This window comes from Populus trichocarpa, chromosome 3 (genome assembly GCF_000002775.5).
Source record: "Populus trichocarpa isolate Nisqually-1 chromosome 3, P.trichocarpa_v4.1, whole genome shotgun sequence".
In the NCBI taxonomy this organism is placed as follows: Eukaryota; Viridiplantae; Streptophyta; class Magnoliopsida; order Malpighiales; family Salicaceae; genus Populus; species Populus trichocarpa.
In genome coordinates this window covers 13,928,422-13,947,968 of record NC_037287.2, presented here as the reverse complement: position 1 = coordinate 13,947,968, position 19,547 = coordinate 13,928,422, and the positions used below count along the sequence as shown (strand labels likewise).

The window sequence follows — 19,547 nt, the reverse complement described above, 5'->3', positions numbered from 1 at the left end:
ATGCCGCCTTTATGTACTGTTCCAAGAACACTTGTCTTGTCGCGCGGTCACTTTATCATTGCAGCTATTCACGATGTCAGGCTTAAGTATCTAATTTGTTGCTGAGTTTATAGAATCTCTCCTAGTTTCATTTTCAGGCTTAAGAACTAAGCAAATACTAGAATCAATGAAAATTTAGTTGATACATAAACTTTCAACTAAAAGAAAAAAGAAAAAAAGAGAATCATTGATAGTTTATTTTGCTAGTTGGCATACATAAATTTAACATGATAATTATAACAAATACTACCAAGCAAAATTCATTAGATCTTGTTACTAACATACTTAATTCAGCGAAGAAAAGAGAAAAACAAAAGGAAGGTTATAGAGAGACGGCTATAAAGAGAGTTTCTAATCTGCACTATATATACTTTGCTAGTGTTTGTGTAAGAGAAGTAGGGTGTTGGAGAAGCGATCCAAATGAGGGAATTTCTTTTGAAGTTCAGACATTAAGGCCAGGTTTTCTTGGTGGAGAAGACTAGCTTTCTTCCTCAGCTTCTCGTTCTCTTCAACAATACTTTGGTTCTCTAAATACAGCTTCAAGTTCTTTAGCTCCATGTTCTTCTCCTCCCATTCCTCATATCCTGACCTCCTGCTTTACAAAAAGAGAGAAAACAAAAGGAAAATATTAAAGGAAATTTAGCCCATAAAACATGTAAGAACCATACAGCGAAAGAAAAATCAAAACACTTTTAACAATTAAGGTTGTGTTATAAGGAGATGCTGTGTTTCTGCTTGCTAGTTAAGACATATATACCTGCAGGTGAGCCCAATAACCTGAACCTTACATTTCTTTGATCTTTGCCTTCTCTTTGAAGGGTGGAAAGGAGAAGGGATCCTGTCTACTCCGTTAGTGCACATTTTCCTTTAGCTCTCAAAGAGGATATAAGATCAGTTGCTATTGGAAATTAAGATGAAAGAATGCGAATTGAGAAAAGAGGGTGGATGCCTGTTCCTATATATATAGAGGAGGATTTGTGTCATGGCAGTGTGCATGATTATCCGGGGCGTATGGTGAGCTGCTGGTGGGAATGCATTTGATAGAGGGATAGATTTAATCTTCTACAGCAATGATGTCGTATTGGACTCATGATTGCAAAGGGAAGCAAACCCCTTGTATCGATGATGAATATTGAGGCAGGTAAAAGAGAAAAGCCTAAGATCATGGAAGGTTCTATCATCTATGCTTCTCTTTGATAACCTCCTGCATGCTTAGCCTTAAGGAGGAATAAAATAAAAAAAATTTAGAGAACCAATAAAGCGCGAGTATTATGCATGCTAACGTTATTGATTTGAAAAAACCAGCGTCATTACTGTTTGCTAACTATAGTTTATGTTTGAACGGTCCGTCTGAGATGCCACTTCATAGTCATGTCAGCAAGCATCCATGGATGATTAGGTTGATTACAAGTGGCTTCTCTTGGCATCACCTTGTCTTATGGCCCCATTTCAAGCTGAAAGCAATGAAGAGATTGTAGTTGCTCATCTCTCTCTCTTAGACTTTTGGAGGTGTGGACCATATTATAAGGGGATGTTGGCATCTTCATTTCGACCCTGTCCTTACTCCACTTTTATGTATCTCATTATTCTTAGTTTGAACACAAATATCTAAGAGTCAAACGTTGCATTGAGGGCCTGGAAACCCCGTCGTCTCCTTCATGTTTATTCTCTTCGTACAAATGATGCATGGCCGAAAAAGAAAATGAAAATAAATGGGGATAAATATGCTGCTGTTGTCCATGATAAGATATCGTGTGCTTATGTACATGCATTCCTTCTTCCTCCTTGTAAATCTCCAGCTCTCGAAACTCTTCTCGAACTACATGTATTGCTGATAATTATATTTAGCACAAGGATCGTTCATATGGAGTGAATTTGCTGTTGTCTTTGTTCAAAAACTATGGAGCGAGGCTTAGGAGGCCGCTGGTTTTTGCGCTATTAAATAATTTTCACTTAACAACCGCTGGAATATTATTTTCACTTGTATTCCAACTACTTCCATGTCTTTTGCCTTGTCCACTAAATAATTATGGCTGCAATGATATTAAATTGTTAATGCAGGTAGATAATTAGCCTGACATGTGCAATTGCAACAGCTATAGAAGAAGATCCACTAATTAATCAGTGAATCTTACCTGCACATTAATATGGTAAAAAAAAATCAATGATAATTGCTTCGTTTGGTATGACATGCGTAATCCTCATGCTATAATTGTTTCAGTTAGAGAATAGATTAATTAATTAATTAATTTTTTTAAATTGTCTAGCATTTATAGTTTTTTTTTTAAATAACCTTTATACTCATAATTTAATGCATAATGGTGGGTTACTCCTTGAGTGCTTCAGTAATTTTTCCAAAACGGGGGGAAAAATTATTTGTCTAATCTTGCGTAGTACCCAATAGAAAGTGGAGTTGGATAGTTATAACTTTAATTAGTTGATAAATTATCTGACCTTATATATATATATATATATATATATATTAATGTACCGATCGAGTGATTTTTAGAAGAAGTGCTACTCATTAATTTGGGATCAACCACAAGAAGCAAAGTGATCTTAGAATCAAAACCAATCTTTAAGGAACTCAAATGGCAGGTCGACCAATTAATCAGGGATAAGTATATATAAGAATTTTATTGCTCGTGCAAGAGAAATTATGTATAATTAAATCATGAAACATTATATTATAGTACAAATTCTAAAAGAGGAAACACGCACCTCACAAAATAATATTCATTTCAATAGTTTTCTTCTTTCTAATTTTATACTTTAATATATATTTAGTTTATTAGATATTAATCTTCATAATTTATTGTGGTTAGCTCAGTTTCATAATTCGCGTCACGAGTTTAGTGGATTAACTTAATTGAATAGGGTTTTTTTGTATTTTTTTAATTGTTATTTTTTTTCAATTTCATCCTTCAATATTAGATTAATTGAGAATTAGACTTTATGATTTATTTTGATTTGCTTTCTATGAGGTAATCTTGGTCTCATGACTCGAGTCGTGGGTTTGACGAGTTAATCCAGTTGACTCGATTTTTTTGTTTTTTTTAGTTGATATTTTTTTTTAATTTCATCCTTTAACATTGGGTTGATTATGAATTAGACTTCATGATAATTTTGGCTTACTTTCTTTGAGGTTATCCTGGTCTTATAACTCAAGTCATGTTTTTTTCAGGTAAACCCGAGTCTTTTATTGAATCATGTATTTAGATTGATTTGTTTTTTCATTTTTAACATTTAACAATAGGTTTATTGAAAATTAAAATTCATAATTTATTTTGATTTATTTTTTATTGGATTATCACAATATCATGATCTTGTTCATGAATTTAATATATTAATCTAGGTTGATTCAAATTATTAGCAATTCTTAAATATTTTTTTTATATATTCAAAAAAAAAATCAACTCATAACGCAAGTCAGCAATTTAGTAATTACTAATCATCATGGTAGTGTGAGTGCAGAGAGTGAGACTTTAACACGAAAAATAAATGAAGGCAAAACATACGCGGATGTAATGCTTGATAGTATAGGCACATTGGAACCCTAATCATGCCGTATTTGAATGGAAGGAAGGTAGGAAGAGCCATTAATCGAAGAGAGCATGACTAGAACCACACCCACAGGACCCTTCACTTATTTCTTCCTTTACTACCTCTACTACTAAAACACACACTCAAGGTTAGATATATATATATATATATATATATATATATATATATATATATATATATATATATGGGCGCGCGCGGGCGCCATAGTCAACAAGGAAATAAATGGAATTCTCCCCTTCTTCTCCTCCCTCTTCAAGTGCCCTAAAACCTTGTAAACACGTACACCATCTATGACGTTGGGTCTCACATGCATCAATTATGATGGCTCCACAATTTCTCATTAAAATGTCTAATCCATCCATCATCTCCTCTATGTGCTCTGCAATCGATTGCTATATTGGTGTGTGGATTTGTCATCAACCTCACTGCCCCCACATATATATATATATCGTGCACAGCCAATTTGATACTGGAGATTATAGTTGTTTTGTTTTTCAACCTGTACATTATGATCGACATGTATACTCAAGGATGTGTGTGTGTGAAAGCTAGCTAGGAAATTAACCACAATATTTCATTTTTTCTGTGGTTTTTCTCCTTTTGTTTTTGATGAAAATAAGAGGTTGTTCTCCACAGGAAGCTGCATGATTATAATAACCATATGGCAACCAAAAATGAAAAGACTGGCAGCTTAATTACTCTATGGAAATTGGGAGTTGGGGTCATGATGGCTTTGCTTGCGTGACCTTTATTAGCCTCCTGCTCAAGGGTCAGTAGCTGTAGAGTTGGCAAAAATTGATAGATGGTAGCGGTGGAAAGTTTAGTAGCTAGGCCAGATTGGGGCTCACACCACAAGTAACAATTGCAATTATATTTGCACATTCAATTAAAAAACAAAAAAAACTCGATTGTTTCTTTCACACTTCGAACGGTATAAATGTGAAACAAGCCGTTCACATTCAATCTGAGATGTGACTTGGGATATAATATTTTATTTTATATAAAATATTTTTAACTCATAAAATCTCACAACATTTTACAAACAAAAACACACTCTTAATATAATTTATCTTATTCTAATCATCGTATTATCACCACCGTAACCATGACATTTGTGTCCATCATCATCATTTCTCCTAAGCATAACCGGCGTATTGTTTACATATGTTGTAAGAAAATTTATGTGTAAATATTTTGCATGTTTATATAAAACAAGCATCCTCTAATTCAGGGGGAAAAACTACATAAAGTTAGCAACATAAGATCTTCAAAGTTCATAAAATAACCTTAAACTATTCCGACTCAATCAATTTGAGATCCTAGAAGAGGAACGAATCGGTTTTCTTTTTTCTTTCTTTCCTAAGCAATATGTTCCAAAGCAGTCTGCAACTCGGCCCTCTCCCTATCTGCTCCACCCTTCTTTGAAGCCCACCAGGCCCAGCTTAAATTAGGTGTCCCTGCTTTAGTTCATCCAGCCCATTAGACAGAAGGTCAGATGGAGAAAGTTTATCTAAGGCAATGTTTGTTTCCGAGAAGTAATTTTTAAAAAATCACTTTCTAAACTTTCATGTGTTTGTTTGTTATTGGAAAAGTTGGTCACGGAAAACACTTTACAGTCAACAGAAACACTTTCCGGTCAACGGAAAACACTTTCCAGTCAAAGAAAAATTTGGTTTGGTTTCCAGAAAAAGTGTTTTTCCTTTTAGCTGTGTTTGTTTTCCGGAAAGTGGTTTTCGGGAAATCACTTTCCAAACTTTCCTGTGTTTGTTTGTCATTAGAAAAGTTGGTCAACGGAAAACACTTTCCAGTCATACGAAAATTTGACTTGATTTTTAGGAAAGTGTTTTTCTGAAAAATTTGGGCAGAAAACACTTTCCGGAAGTTGTAAAAAATTTAAAAATGTCATTATTTACTGATTATATCAAATTTGATCCTCAAACTTTTGATTGCTATATATAATTTGTTTTGAATATTTATTTTTCAATTTCATCACTTAAAATTTAATTTTTATATTAACTTTGGTCCTTATTTTTATAATTGTTATTTGCTTTTTCCTTATCATTTTTTTATTGGAATTTTTTATCTATCAAATTTGGTTCTCATTCTTTTGATTGTTACTTATTTTATTTGAAATAATTTATGAAATGTTAATTATTATTATTTTAATTTCTTCATCTTTTATTTTTTTTTAATTTTTTAGATTTGATCTCTATTATTTTGATTATTAGTTATTTTATTTGAGATAATTTATGAAATTATATTTTTTTTCAATTTCATTCTCATTCAACTTTTTAATTTGTAAGATTTGTTCCTCATTATTTTAATAAACTTGAGAAAAATAAAACATTAATAAGTTATTTTCCAGCTCATTTTCCATGACATAACCAAACACTGAAAAATGTTTTTCAACTTATTTTCCATTACACTACCAAACATCGAAAAATACTTTCTCGAAATTCACTTTGCCGGAATTCACTTTCCAAAAAGAAATTACTTTTCAGCAAATAAATAAGGTCTAAGATGATATCCGTTTTTTTTCTCTCCTTTTTCCATTGACTAGGGATTATTGTTTTTGGAATTATGTGAATTCACAAATGCATATTGCAAGTTGTAACATCTTAAATATGTAATGATTTGCCTTTTTCTCATCCTTGTGTGTGATCGACAAAACAATTTTATAAAATCTGTTTTCAATTTTTATTGACTATACTTCCCCTTTCTTTTCTTTTTTAAAAATAGTATTCCCTTTAAAAGAGAAATGCATCATTGTCTGATTTATTAAAACAATTAAAAAAAACAAAGAAGACTAAACATGTGCTTTGAATTTTTTTTCAGACCAAATACCCTGATTTGTGTTTCTAGACTCTAGTACACTTAGTTTTTTTTTTAAATAACCCTTAATCTATTTTTAAAAAGTATTAGAATAAATTTATTTATTAAGATGATATTTAAATAATTATCCAATTATTACATGGTTTTTAAGAAGATTAGAGTTTTTTATGGTAATTTTAACAATTTTTTTTTTTATTAATCTAATATGAATAATTTTTAAAAAATTCTCATTAATATTCAATAAAAATAGAGTTTTTTCATATTTATTATCCTCAAATATATTGATATAGGTGCGTGGAAATGTTCAATTCATGACTTTTTTAAAAAAATTGTTTTCATTATTATAATAAATTTTAATTTATAAAACAATACCTCTAATAAAAAACTATTTAAAAAAATACATTAATAAGAAAAGTAAGTTTCTAATTAAAAATATTTTTTTTCTTCTTTAATTTAAGTTGTTAGGATTTTTACAAATATTTTTTTAATTGTCATTAACTTTTATTCAATAAAACATACTGTTAATAAAAAAAAATTGGTATGTTATTTGTCAAAACCAAAAACAAATCATGAATGATAAAAGATAATTTTTAAAAAAATATATTTTTTCTACTAAATACATTTTTTACAAATATTTATTTTAATTGTTATACAAGTAAATAAGAATATACTTTAAAAAGTACTCCACGCCAACGTGCCGACACTGCACTAGTGGTACTGTATAAGAGCATTGTCTTTTAACTGTTCAAATTTGAACACATGGTGCTAAAAAATAAATAAAAAACAACGATGTTCAACTATTCATGTGGATTGGTTTACTTTCTTCACTTTCTCGAAACTCTGAGCCTGTGCTGCATTACGTCACCGTTTGGGGACGATTTAAAATAATAATTATTTTTATATATATATTTTTTATCATTTTAATATACTTGATATATTAATATTAAAATAATTTTAAAAAAATAAATAAAATATTATTTTAATATATTTTCAAATAAAAAATATTTTAAAAAACAATCATTATCATATTTTTAAATATCCTAATATAATTATTATTAAAAAAAATTAGAAACCTAAAAGAACAAATATCAACTTTCAAAAAATCAAAATAACAACGAGCCGAGCAGAACATTTTGTTTCAAACATTAAGACTTTTTTTATACACGTATTTTGCATTGATTGAATTCTTTATTATTAAGTATCATTTTCTTCCACCTGCAAGTATCACTGATATTATAGGATTGCTTTCATAAGTGTTATTACCAAAAGCTAATTGCGGAGGCATTTTTAATGTAGCATGTTTTAAACACTGTATAATATTTTTACTATTTTCATCCTCACACAGAAAAAATTAAAAACAGCTATTAGATGAATTGAAGTCTTTTTTAGAAGACACGGTAGTCATTACTAAATTAACTAGAGATAAATAAATCTTTTTTTATTTTAATTGTACAGTAAAATGATCAAAATTCTTCTATAAGAAAAAAATTTAAACTGGAGTCGAGGGATATTTTTCCAGCGTGTGGGTTGCGCCTCTCAGAATCCAAAAATATTATTCCACGGTGTCATTAGAAACATCGCTGCATCCTCTTTTTGGTGGTGCCATGCATGTCGGCGATGGTGGCCTGGTTTGTCGCCGTAGGTCATTTTTTTTTCTTTTCTCTCTCCTCCCCTGAAAATTACAATTTGACCATTTTTGTTGTTATTATTTCAACTCCAGTCCTTATTCATTTAATTTTTATTTTTTTTGTCATTTTATAGAAGTTTTATTTGTCTTCAATTTCATCATTCAATCCCAATTCCCATTTTTTTTTAATTTGGTCCTTATTCTTTTGATTACTTTTTTTGCCTTTTGTTGAATTGATTTTTCTTTGCAATTTCACCCTTCAATCAAATATTAATTTGAATTTTTATTTCAATTTTAATCCTCATTATTTTGATTATTTTTTGATCCTTTTGTGAAATTGATTTTTCTTTTTAATTTCACAATTCAATCAAAGATAAGATTTATTTTGTATTTGAATTTTGATCCTTATTGTTTTAATTTTAATTTTTCTTTTCTATTCTTAAGGCGGCCAGATCTTCTTCATCGAGCGGCAATGAGGGTCACCGCCAATGTAGGAGTGAGAGGATATCGTTGGGCTTCAAATCCAACAACCCATGCTCCACTAGTAGCAGCAGCGCGTGAATCCACTCGCTGACAATTGTGTATGGTACGTGTGCCGCTACTACTCTAGCAACACATTAGACCTAATTTCAGTATACTCTGAACATGTTAAACGCCTCAAAAGGTTGATTTATGAACTCAAACCATGTGACATAGTCGACGATAGCATACAACGTGTCGTCGATGACAGTATACAACGTGTCGTCGACGATGACAACAGACGACACATTGTTTTCTTTTGCAAAATATGATCGCTGGAAAAATGAGGTTTCGGTTTTTTGGTTTAAAAACTCATTTTCAATCTATTTTTGACCAAAAATACATTGATAAACTTATTCATAGCCTTGAAAATAAAAAAAAAACAAGTCAAAAACCAAAATCACTTGAACCCATAAACATTTTCGCAATCTAATCTACCTCCTCCAGCAAGTATAATGAGAAAAATCACCTAGGTAAAACTACCATTATAAAACGAAACCTTGACACCGATTTTAATCTTTTTGGTGGCTAGAATCATCGTCAACGATTACTCTCTTTAATCCGAAATTCGGTGTTCTTTCTCTTTTCTTTAATAAATAAAGATTTAAAAATAAGAGAAATAACTTTTTGTACTAAAATTAAATTTTGAATAACTAAAAGGACCGAACACCTATAAAACTAAAAAGATGGGGAACGAGAATAATTTTTTTTTATAAAAACATTGATTATCATATTCAATCCAATCCTTCATTCAAAAAAAAAAAAATGTAACTGAGTGTGACTAAATTATGCTAAAATTGAAAAATTCTAAAAATCTAACTATTGGAATTCATATCTACGGTTACAATATATATATATTTTTTTACGAGGCTTAGTTTTTGTTAATTTAGCAAAAAAGAAAAAAAAGTCCTAAATAAAAAATTGATGAAAAAAGGAAGCACAGTGAATCCATAAAGAAATGTTCTATAATAATATAATAATAACTGAGCCCCACCTGTTCAGTTAGAACTTGCCTCGGGAAGAAGCGTGTAAACGAAGAGTTTGGTTCTTACAAGGCAGGTCCCTCCCTCTCTTTTTGGAAAAAAGCTTTTGATATTCTTAAGAAAATACGAGAACAGAAATACACATTGGACCCACACCAATGAACCGTGAGATTGTAAACAATGACGTAAGACTTAGATTAAGATTTAATCAGACAGCTAAGATTTGCTGTTCTACGATAATATGATGTCCTATATGCGTTCTTTTGCCGACAATAGAAAATAAATAAAAAAAAATAAAACCGTGGGTGGTGGTGTGCCTTGGAAACTATCATAAATAATAATAATAATAAAAAAAAACAGCAAGAGCTTGGTTCCTTGTTCTTCCTTTATTAACCTTAATGGACTCAGAAAACAGGGTTTCGGGTCGCCTTTCAATTCTCTCCTCCTCTTTCATAGCCTCACTCTTTCAACTTCCAGAAAGATAATTTCTTTCTGGTGTTAATTGAATCTCTAATTTCTCTGCAATCGTTGATTTAGAGCAGTCATTAGTTAAACGCAAACAGGAGTTAGAGAGCGTTCGAAAGTTTCGATCTTTTTTTCAGGTATGGAATCTAATGAAACTCTTATTGTTCTGCATCAACAGATCGTGTCTTTCCTTTCGATTTTCTTATGTTGTTCCTCAATGAAAACATATTTCTGGAGATATCGAAGGATGTCTTCGCCGTTGTTCCTTTTTTTGCCTTTTTTTTTTTGCGTGCTAGCGCTAGCCGTGTGATCCTTAATCATGACGAATTTGAACGGTCCAGATCTTACTAGCAAATAGCATTTAAGGAGGCGACGGTTTGGATTGATAGTAACTGGAGACAAATTACATAAAGAGTTCATTCTATGAGCTGGAGCCAACAGCGTCCTGGAATTTATTTTTTTATTTTTCGTGTCCGCTTTACTTGAAAAGTCAATACTGTCCTCTTGATTGAGTGCGCAATAAAGAGAGTTGACGCGGGGTCATTTATGTCATTCCGTGGTTGCAGTTTTATTAATGAGTTCGATCTTTCCTTGAAATTCCAAATTTTCCATGGGTTATACCCCCCAGATTACTCTTTATCACCTTAAATACCCCAATATCACACTCACGTCCCCGTTTCTTTAGCAGGCAGTAAGAGGGTATATCAGTCAAGTTGTTAATATTATGAACCGTAAAATACACAAACAACAACTACCCCTCCTCTATAATAAACGATACAGTAATTATTATATTGATAAGAACACGCAGAAGACACGATCTCACTTTCGTTCTCCTGAGATTCGTGAGAACATTGAGATTACAAGAACTTGTTTGAAAGTCCTAACCCTAACTGTTGTGTTTGTTTGATTGTAGAAACAAGAAATAAAACATGGGTTCTGAGCAAAACGATGGCACAAGCTTCCCACCAGCAGAGCCAAAGCTTTGTGTTAATGGGTGTGGATTTTTTGGTACGGCTGCAAACATGAACCTTTGCTCCAAGTGTTACCGTGACCTTCGTGCCGAAGAAGAGCAAGCTGCCTCTGCCAAGGCTGCCATGGAAAAGACACTGAATATCAATCCAAAACAAAATATTGATTCTAAGGTTGTTGTCGATGCCCCTCAAGTTGTGGTGGCTAATTCCGTGCAGTCAGTTGTGTCTGCTGAAGCTTCTTCGTCAGCAGAAACTGTTGTTGCTGGTGGTGATCAGGTGCCATCAAAGCCGGCAAATAGGTGCTTTAGCTGCAGTAAGAAGGTTGGTTTGACAGGATTCCAGTGCAAGTGCGGTGGCACTTACTGCGGGACTCATAGGTACGCAGAGAATCACGAGTGCCTCTTTGATTTCAAAGGTGCTGGCCGTGATGCAATCGCGAAGGCAAATCCTGTGATTAAGGCTAATAAGGTGGAGAGGTTCTGATCCGGATCCTGATCCTTAATGGGTTGGTGAATTTGGTATTGCTCTTTATTTGGGTCCAGTGTTTTTTCAGGGTTTGGGTTTTAATTAGGAATTTAGTGTTAGCTGGTTTATAATGGTTGCTTCTTATACTGGTTTGGTTGAGTGTTTTATGGGGGGTGGTTGGGACTAGGAGGAGAGCACCAAGTGAATGTATTCGAGGGCTGTGGATGGTTGATTCCCTAATAAAGTGGATCAATGTTGCAATTTACTCTGAGTGGCTTTCCTCTTTTGGTACTCATAAAAGTCTTTACCACATCAAGGTGTATCTCTACTCATCTGGCTATTTAATATTTGCATGCCTTTTATTTTATTTATTGTTCCAGATTGTCAGTTTCTCTGTTATGTTTGTACTATAATATTGTGGACTCTCTGTGGCTGGATTCTCCCTGAACGCCTGTTCTTCTCCTTTTGAATTTTTTTACTATTATAATTAATGGAAGCATGGAATCCCCTGAGTATTCAAATCAGCATCAAGCTTTATGCTACCCTTTGTTGTCGTTCCCCTGTACATGTATAAAACAAAGGTTCATAATGTCCAATAAGGGAAATTCTGAGAGCGATGGTTGGAGTGGTTCTTACCATCTCCTTGGGATTGTGTTGATTTGTGATATGGCAATATTGCCTGGACTAGCTCTTGCTGCTTCACTCATTCTTGTGTTATGAAGGTGATGTTGCTCTACGGTGAAATTTGCATCAATGGAAGTTTTTATAATTAGCAGCATGTGTTCTTAAGAGAGAAATGGGCTGAATGAGGAAAAGGCTAAAGGTTAAAGCAAAAGATCCTATTCCAGAAGCAGCTAGCCGGATCCTAGTGGGACGAAGCACTTGCTGTTACGGCCTCTGTGCTAGACCCCGGTGTGACGATTGAAAAAGTGAGGATAAAAGCTTTTAAGCTGGAATCTGTATGGAGCTGTCAGGCTCAATTAAGCGAATTATCGGTCTTCGTACTCACTTGCCTTACGTCAATGTTCTTGGCAGCTAGACCCCACTGCAACAGAAACAATGAAGATGAGAACCTTTTAGGGCTGGAGTATTTTTGGGAACCTATCACAGTAAAAAAAGAAAAGTAAAATAGCACACGCAAAAAATATATTTAGGGATTTAATATACTTGATCAAGTTGAAAATAACATCTGCCTAAGTTGCAAATGCCAGAGTAAAAAAAACCTTTCGTTTTTTTTTTTTGACATGCTTTGCATAGTTGCTGATATGCAAGCATAAACCCCAAATTATAATTATGAATGACCTAGAAAGTCCCCAGCAGTGTCCAGAAGAACTATAATATTGTATTGTCATCGATACTTATAAAAGTAAGACCTATAAATATATGTAATATATATGCTCAAGCATACAAAATCAATTGGTACTTTATCATATTTGATGGAGGTTTTAAAATTTATATCCAATCATATCAATTTCATGCAATTAACCCTATAAACATTAGATGGAGACACTCTTCTTAATAGACAATCACATAAAGCATCTATGTCGATTGACCTTCCACGTCTTATCATAGGACCCCATCTATCAAAAGACTAGTCAATATGATGACATCCTGTAGAATAGGTGTCATCTCATCAACATGTAAATGGAAGATGTGTGTCTTGTGCTTTCATCGCTCAACCAAAACTACAATCAATATGTGATAAAGATGTATATCACGCAACTAACTGATATTAAAAAACCTAACCTTGATAACAAATGAGCAAATATACTTAAGCAACTCCACAAATGAGGTGTTGCAGGATTACTGCCCTAAAAATCAAGCAATTTAGTTATTTAAACGATTAAAGTAGTTAAGATTTCATAATTTACAATATTTAATTAAAATAGTTATTTAAAAATGCTACTAATTAATCTAAAGATCTGACCTCTCCTATCCAAATATTATCGGAATGATGTTAATTCTACATATATAGAACCGACCTATATTCAGGTTCTGTCTCAACAACCAAGCGGTCTTGTCTGTCGACAATCCTAGAAGCAGTAAAACTTCCTCTCGTTTGAACCATGCCTCCCTTGATGGGTTAATCAAAGTGCATAATTTAACTTAAATCAACACTAAATCTAACAAAATAATTTTGTTAATTCACAATCAACAATCCAAAATCATTGATTATTTCACAAAATAACATAATTATTAACTCAAATTATATCTAATTAACCTAATTACAAAAAAAACCCTAATTGTTTTTTAAAAAAATCCCTAATTCAAAACCCTAACATTGTATGAAATCAAATTAATACACATTAGTATAAATTACATCAAACTAATAGAGGTAAAGTGTTCAATATACCTCTAAGTATAGAATGTGGATGGTGATGGTGACTGGTTGTGGCTCTTTTAGACAGAAATCGGTTGACCCGTAGTGGAGAGAGAGAAGGGGCGGGGGGACGATCTCGGGCTAGAGAGTGAGATGAGTGATCTTATGATGTTTTGGAAGTGTTTCGCGGTGAGGAGAGAGAGAAAAGAAAAAAGGTTATTGATGACAGAGAAAGGAGAGAGGCAAGTGGTTGTGGGGAGACATGGGGGGAATAAGAGGAGAAGAAGCTCTAAATATTAATTTTAAATAAAATCACATATGAAAATTGTGAAAAAAAAACCATAAATAATATTTATAACTCAAGTGTCACAGATAAAAATAACGATTCGTAACTCTATTATATTCTTAAATATTTTTTATGCCATTTTTTTTCTTCACTAATAAAAACCCAAAAAAACTCTTTTAAGGCTAGTGGCCTCCTGTCTATTTTAGGACCCGTGAACGAATTATCTGCCTTGACCAGTCCAAGTCTTGTATTTTTCCTGAGCTCCTTGAGCCTTTATCAATTTTGTTTGAATTTTACATGTCCACGTTGAAACGAGGGTCTCGTGTGTCGGACCGGATCGCTTCCAGCTTGATAGCTTCTGGAGTTTCCCCGTACTGAAATTGCGAGGAAGTGTTGTAGCAAGGAAATCGCATCAGTTTAGAACAAAGCCACAGCGGAATCACATCCCATATCAAGGAATAATATTTGAACCTCGGTGTATATATAGGCAGGGTCCGCAGGGACTGTAAAGACTTTGTATAGGTTGTAGAATTGAGTATGGAGTGTGAAGGTTTTTCTTTGTTATCTTCTCTAAGAGCTTAAAGTTGTGAGCTATATATCACTTTTAGAATTACCTTTTACGATGGTATAACTGCAATGGATGATTTCCATGGCGGATGAGCGGAACCTTATGATTGTCTTAGTCTTCTTTTGCTGATATCCATGGCACTGTCTTTCATCACGTGCTTCTCTTTGCAACTTGAGAAGGGTCTAACCAAACTCGGTGGCTCGTTATCTTTTGTTCTTCTTTTGAGGGTTGATCAGTGATGGTCCAATGGGGCGGCAGCCCTTGTTTTTAATGGGTAAAGTTGTTAACGTTATCATATCAGTTTTTCGATCTTCTTGTCTGTGAATGAACACTAAAATATTGTAATGGGGCCACCAATACTAGAGAGCATGAATCTGGTAGCAGCCTACCTTCCTTCTACCTTTCTGCAGTTCCATTCCTTGTTGCCCAGCTGGTGTTTCATTCATGAACAATTATTTTCGTTCCCGTGGCCACATCAGAGAGAATCTACAAGGCACGAACTGGATTATAAGAATTGCGAGAAGTACTCTTTTCAGGGCACTTCGAGGACCGCAAGAAACCGAGTGGTCTTTGATCGACGTAAAGTGAAACGGGGAAAACTAAAAGCTACCCTGTAAGGTCTGCCATGGTGGAGCCGACCCTAATCTTTCCATGTCTACAGTAAAGAACTTTGAGGAGTGACTTTGATGTCATGCATCCAACAGTGAATGGAAATCTCTATCAATCAACCTAGCTACCCGACCTTTACCAGCTTTTGAATGTAAAAGCTATGCATTTGATGGCTTTAGGCACTGTTCATTGGAGCTCGTTATGAAAGAAATTACACTGCTCAGTCCGTATCCTTGGGCCATTGCCATATGCCTCTATCCATCTTCTTTTGGTCCATTTGATGGTGCAGTGGTCCCTAAAGGCATCTACAAATGGATGTGCTAAATGGAAAGTTAAAAATAAAAAATATTAATTTGGTTTTTTCAATACTTATCTACATGCTAGCTATAGGAAAAATGTTAAATAAAATCTTAAAATATCATTTCTCTTATAAGAATAATTATTCGTGTAGATATCTTGTAAAAATTCCAAAACCTTACATAACACTATTTATTACAATGACATTTTTTTCACTTGTTTTTTTTTTTGATTTTTTTTTAAATTTATGTTTTTTCAGTTTGCGTTTATGAGATTATCCTCGTCACATGACTCAAATTATGGGTTTGACCGGTTCATCTAAGTTGACTCGAGTTGTTTTTTTGTTTTTTTAATTGATTTTTTTTTTTAATTTCATCTTTTAATATTATGTTGATCGAGAATCGTTCAGATTATCTTTAGACCCATCAAGTCATCTAGATCATATTAAATTATTAAAATAGTTATATATGTATCAGGTATATTAAAATACAATTGACTTTTTCAAATGATTTTGAACATTAGAGTGAACATAAAAAAAAAAATCATATTTATACTATTTAAAAAGTTATATTACTAACTTCTACTACAATTCTACATTCTTTGACATGTCGCATGTGTGCCCAATATGTTTTTTTCCCCTGTGTAAGAAGTTTTTAACACGAGGTAAATAATCAACCATACTATAGGCTGTCCCGTAATTTTTCTTTCTTTTTCTCTTTTCCGATGAATGAATAATAGCTTTCTTTTCTGTTCCATGGAACAATTTTATTGAAGTTTGCTGGATGACGACAAGGTTAAAGTTTTTCAGTAACAGCCGGGACCAAAGAACAAGATTTGATAAAGTTCCTATCTCCTTGAAACAAGTAATTGTTGAATTTCCCTAAGGTTAAGGAAACTCACCGACGAATAGCGTCCGAGGAAATAGACATGCCAACCAATGGTAGAACAGCTCTAGTGTTAAAGTCATTACTTATTCTTCACTATTAATAGCTTTTGGTAGGTGAAAATCTGATGGAACCCTCCGACCATGAAACTGCTCGTCTCCATCTTCCCTAGGCTGATTTGAGCTCCCCATCCTCATCAGCTACAACTTAAAATGTAAGCAATTGAGTGCCACACAATAAGGCCTCATGACCCACCATGTGTAACATAAGGATAGCACCCTGAAAAAATAACTTTAACCTGCTTAAATGAATTGTTGGTGGGTTTAATATTGCAGTAACGATTGTTTTTTAGAGTATTTTTTTTTTAGAAATGCATTGAAATAATTTTTTTATTTTTTTAAATTTATTTTTGACATCAGTAGATAAAAACAATATAAAAACAACTCTTAAAATATAAAAATAAACAGATTCTTGAATTGTGTTTGCATGCACGGTGCAAATTGAATTGATAAGCACTCTTTCACATGATTGCGAGTTCATAGCATTTTATCTTAATTAATGTGTTTATCAAGCTTTTCAATCATGTTATAATCTTGTTTTTTAATCTTTTCCGAGGAAAATTCAAATTTAAATCATTCGATGAATCTAAAATGACTTCATCGGCTAAAAGTCTAAAAGCTGACTAACAATTACTGATCAACAAGAAGAAAGAAACATTTTAAAAACTATTAACAATACTCTAAAAGGCGTGGGGAAGTACTGTAGCTTTCCCATGCCTGTACTTACATATTATAATTATACTTATAATAATATAATAATAATAAAATATACTAAAATACTCTGAGCGGTCTTTTTTTTCTTTTATGTCTTTATGGGGTTTTTTTTTGTTGCTTTTTTCTTTGTGTTTTTTTCTTTTAATAATTTTTTTTAATTTAGTTTGTTAATGCTAATTTTTTTTAGTTAGTTATCAGATTTTAATGACACGGATCTCAAGTTTGACGGGTTAACCTGAAATTTTTTTTTTGCTTTTTAATTAATTTTTTCGTTTAGTTTAGTTTGTTAATATTAAATTTCTTTTTATTTAATTATTAGACTTTCATGACACGGATCCCGAGCTTGACGGGTTAACCTGGTTTGACGGTTTAACTCAGTTAACCCGTCAATTTTTTTTTATTTAGTTATCAAACTTTCAAGACACGAATCCCAGGTTTAACAGGTTAACCCAGTTAATTCAATTTTTTTATTAGTTTTTTTTCTTCCTGTTGGTTTTTTTTCTTTTTTATTAATCTATTTAATTATCACACTTTTATGACATGACCTTGCAGTCAGACCCATATCCAAGGCTATTGGGTCTGGTGTTGCAGTCAAACTCATTTAAACTTAGGTAATGCAAATTTAATTTTATTATTAATATTATAAATATTATTTTTTATCAGGTGTTCCAGTTAAATCCAAAACTCTTGAATATAATTTTATGGAAAAACTTAATACTTTTAATTTTTAATTTTTTTTTGTTTTTTTATATAAAAAAATTAACCCATAATATCTCCATAATATCTTGCAGTTTATGAAACTAGTTTCATAGTGCAAAATGTGTGCAACAATTCTCAAGCAAAAGTTCCTTCCTTTATCGAGGAAGGCTGTCAAATTAAAACCCGTGGGTGGGATCATTTTCTTTTCATTGTCTGCGAAGCTTTCTATCATTGTACTTGAATGACAACTGAGAAATCAATTGGAGTGTGTGTGTGTGTGTGAGTGTGAGTGTGAGTGTGATTTGAAAGGACAATTGATTGAATTAAGGCCTCTATTAAGATCCTTTGTAAAAGCATGTGGATTCCCTTTAATCCAAGCTTGCCTCTATTTAATGTTTCAAATCCTAGTAAAGGCTATCAAACTTTTTGGCACCTTTGAATTTGAATGTTTTGGATACAAATAGTAGCGGCATTTTTCAATATTTCTCATGCGTTCTTAGTTTCCCTTTTTCATACAAAAGCTATCTTTTATATTAGTTTGCTACTCAGCTCTTCCCTCTCTCGTTTTTTTCCTTTTTATTTTGGGTGCCTTTTCACGATTCTTTCCGGGGTTGGGCGGGTCAGTTTGTTTTCGTATTTTAAAAATATTTTTGAAAAAAATTATTTTTTTTATTTACTTTAAATTAATTTTTTTAGTATTTTCATATCATTTTAATATGTTTATTTTTTAAAAAATAAAAATATTATTTTAATATATTTTTAAAAAATATATATTTTAAAAATAATCGCTACTATATTTCCAAACACCGTTTTAAATCTTTCAAATTTGTGATGCTATCTTTCAAGAATGCCCTTCTTTGAATGAATTGATATCGAATCAACTGTCAAATCTCACCACAGCCTCTTAAGATAGTCTTATAACAACAATGCGATCATTGGAATTGTAAATTCAAACATTCTCCGTTTAAAAAGGACTTTAGTTTTTCTAGCTGATACAGCAAAGATGACACCACATTCACTAAGCTTGTTGGTGAAAGTGTTTTAACCATAGTTTTCAGACCTGACTCGGTGGCCGGCCCGGTTCAAAACCAGAGTTTCAGGTTTTGGCTGGATCACCTAGATCAATTTTTTTTTTAAATCAAAGCGACGTTGTTTTAGTAAAAAAAAAAAAGAAGTCAACGGGTTGCAACCGGGTCGTCGGGTCAACCAGGTCACATTGAATTTTTTCTTCCTCTATTTTTTCTTCAACCCGGCCCGATTCCAGCTCCAGATCAGCCAGACCGGGTTTCAAAACTATAGTTTTAAGTGAACCAATCTCTACTTTTCTATATCATAAAAAGCATTCCCACAACTGTAAAAATTGTCCACAGTATAGTTAGGTAACACAATGTGCTAAAATCCACGTTCGATAATGTTACAAAATTCGTATTCTTACAATGCTTTAATACCTTCAAAAAAATCGCATGTTAATGAATTTGAGACCCTCGTATACTTAAATCAATATATTTGTAGAGGGAAAGATTAATAAATATGTAAAAGAATATTAAATTCTAAAAATAAAGTTATTTGTTATTGTTTTCATGTTATAATAAATATTATGTAAGAAAATGATATATGGATGTTGATAATGAAAAAATATGAACTTT

At 32.5% G+C, this 19,547-nt stretch overlaps 2 protein-coding genes across 2 annotated transcripts; one reads left to right on the top strand and one right to left on the bottom strand.

Annotated features, from left to right (window-relative positions):
- Positions 1–214: 214 nt before the first annotated feature.
- On the bottom strand, positions 215–1,283 carry LOC7479237 (protein LITTLE ZIPPER 2). The gene is made up of 2 exons (XM_002303505.4): positions 797–1,283; positions 215–631 (listed from the first exon to the last, which is right to left on the bottom strand). The coding sequence occupies exons 1-2, from the start codon at positions 898–900 to the stop codon at positions 415–417; spliced, it is 321 nt and encodes a 106-aa protein (XP_002303541.2). The 5' UTR covers positions 901–1,283; the 3' UTR covers positions 215–414.
- An 8,619-nt stretch (positions 1,284–9,902) lies between these two features.
- On the top strand, positions 9,903–11,832 carry LOC7479236 (zinc finger A20 and AN1 domain-containing stress-associated protein 1). Its single transcript, XM_052451507.1, has 2 exons — positions 9,903–10,166; positions 10,943–11,832. The coding sequence occupies exon 2, from the start codon at positions 10,959–10,961 to the stop codon at positions 11,481–11,483; it is 525 nt and encodes a 174-aa protein (XP_052307467.1). The 5' UTR covers positions 9,903–10,166; positions 10,943–10,958; the 3' UTR covers positions 11,484–11,832.
- Positions 11,833–19,547: the final 7,715 nt, after the last annotated feature.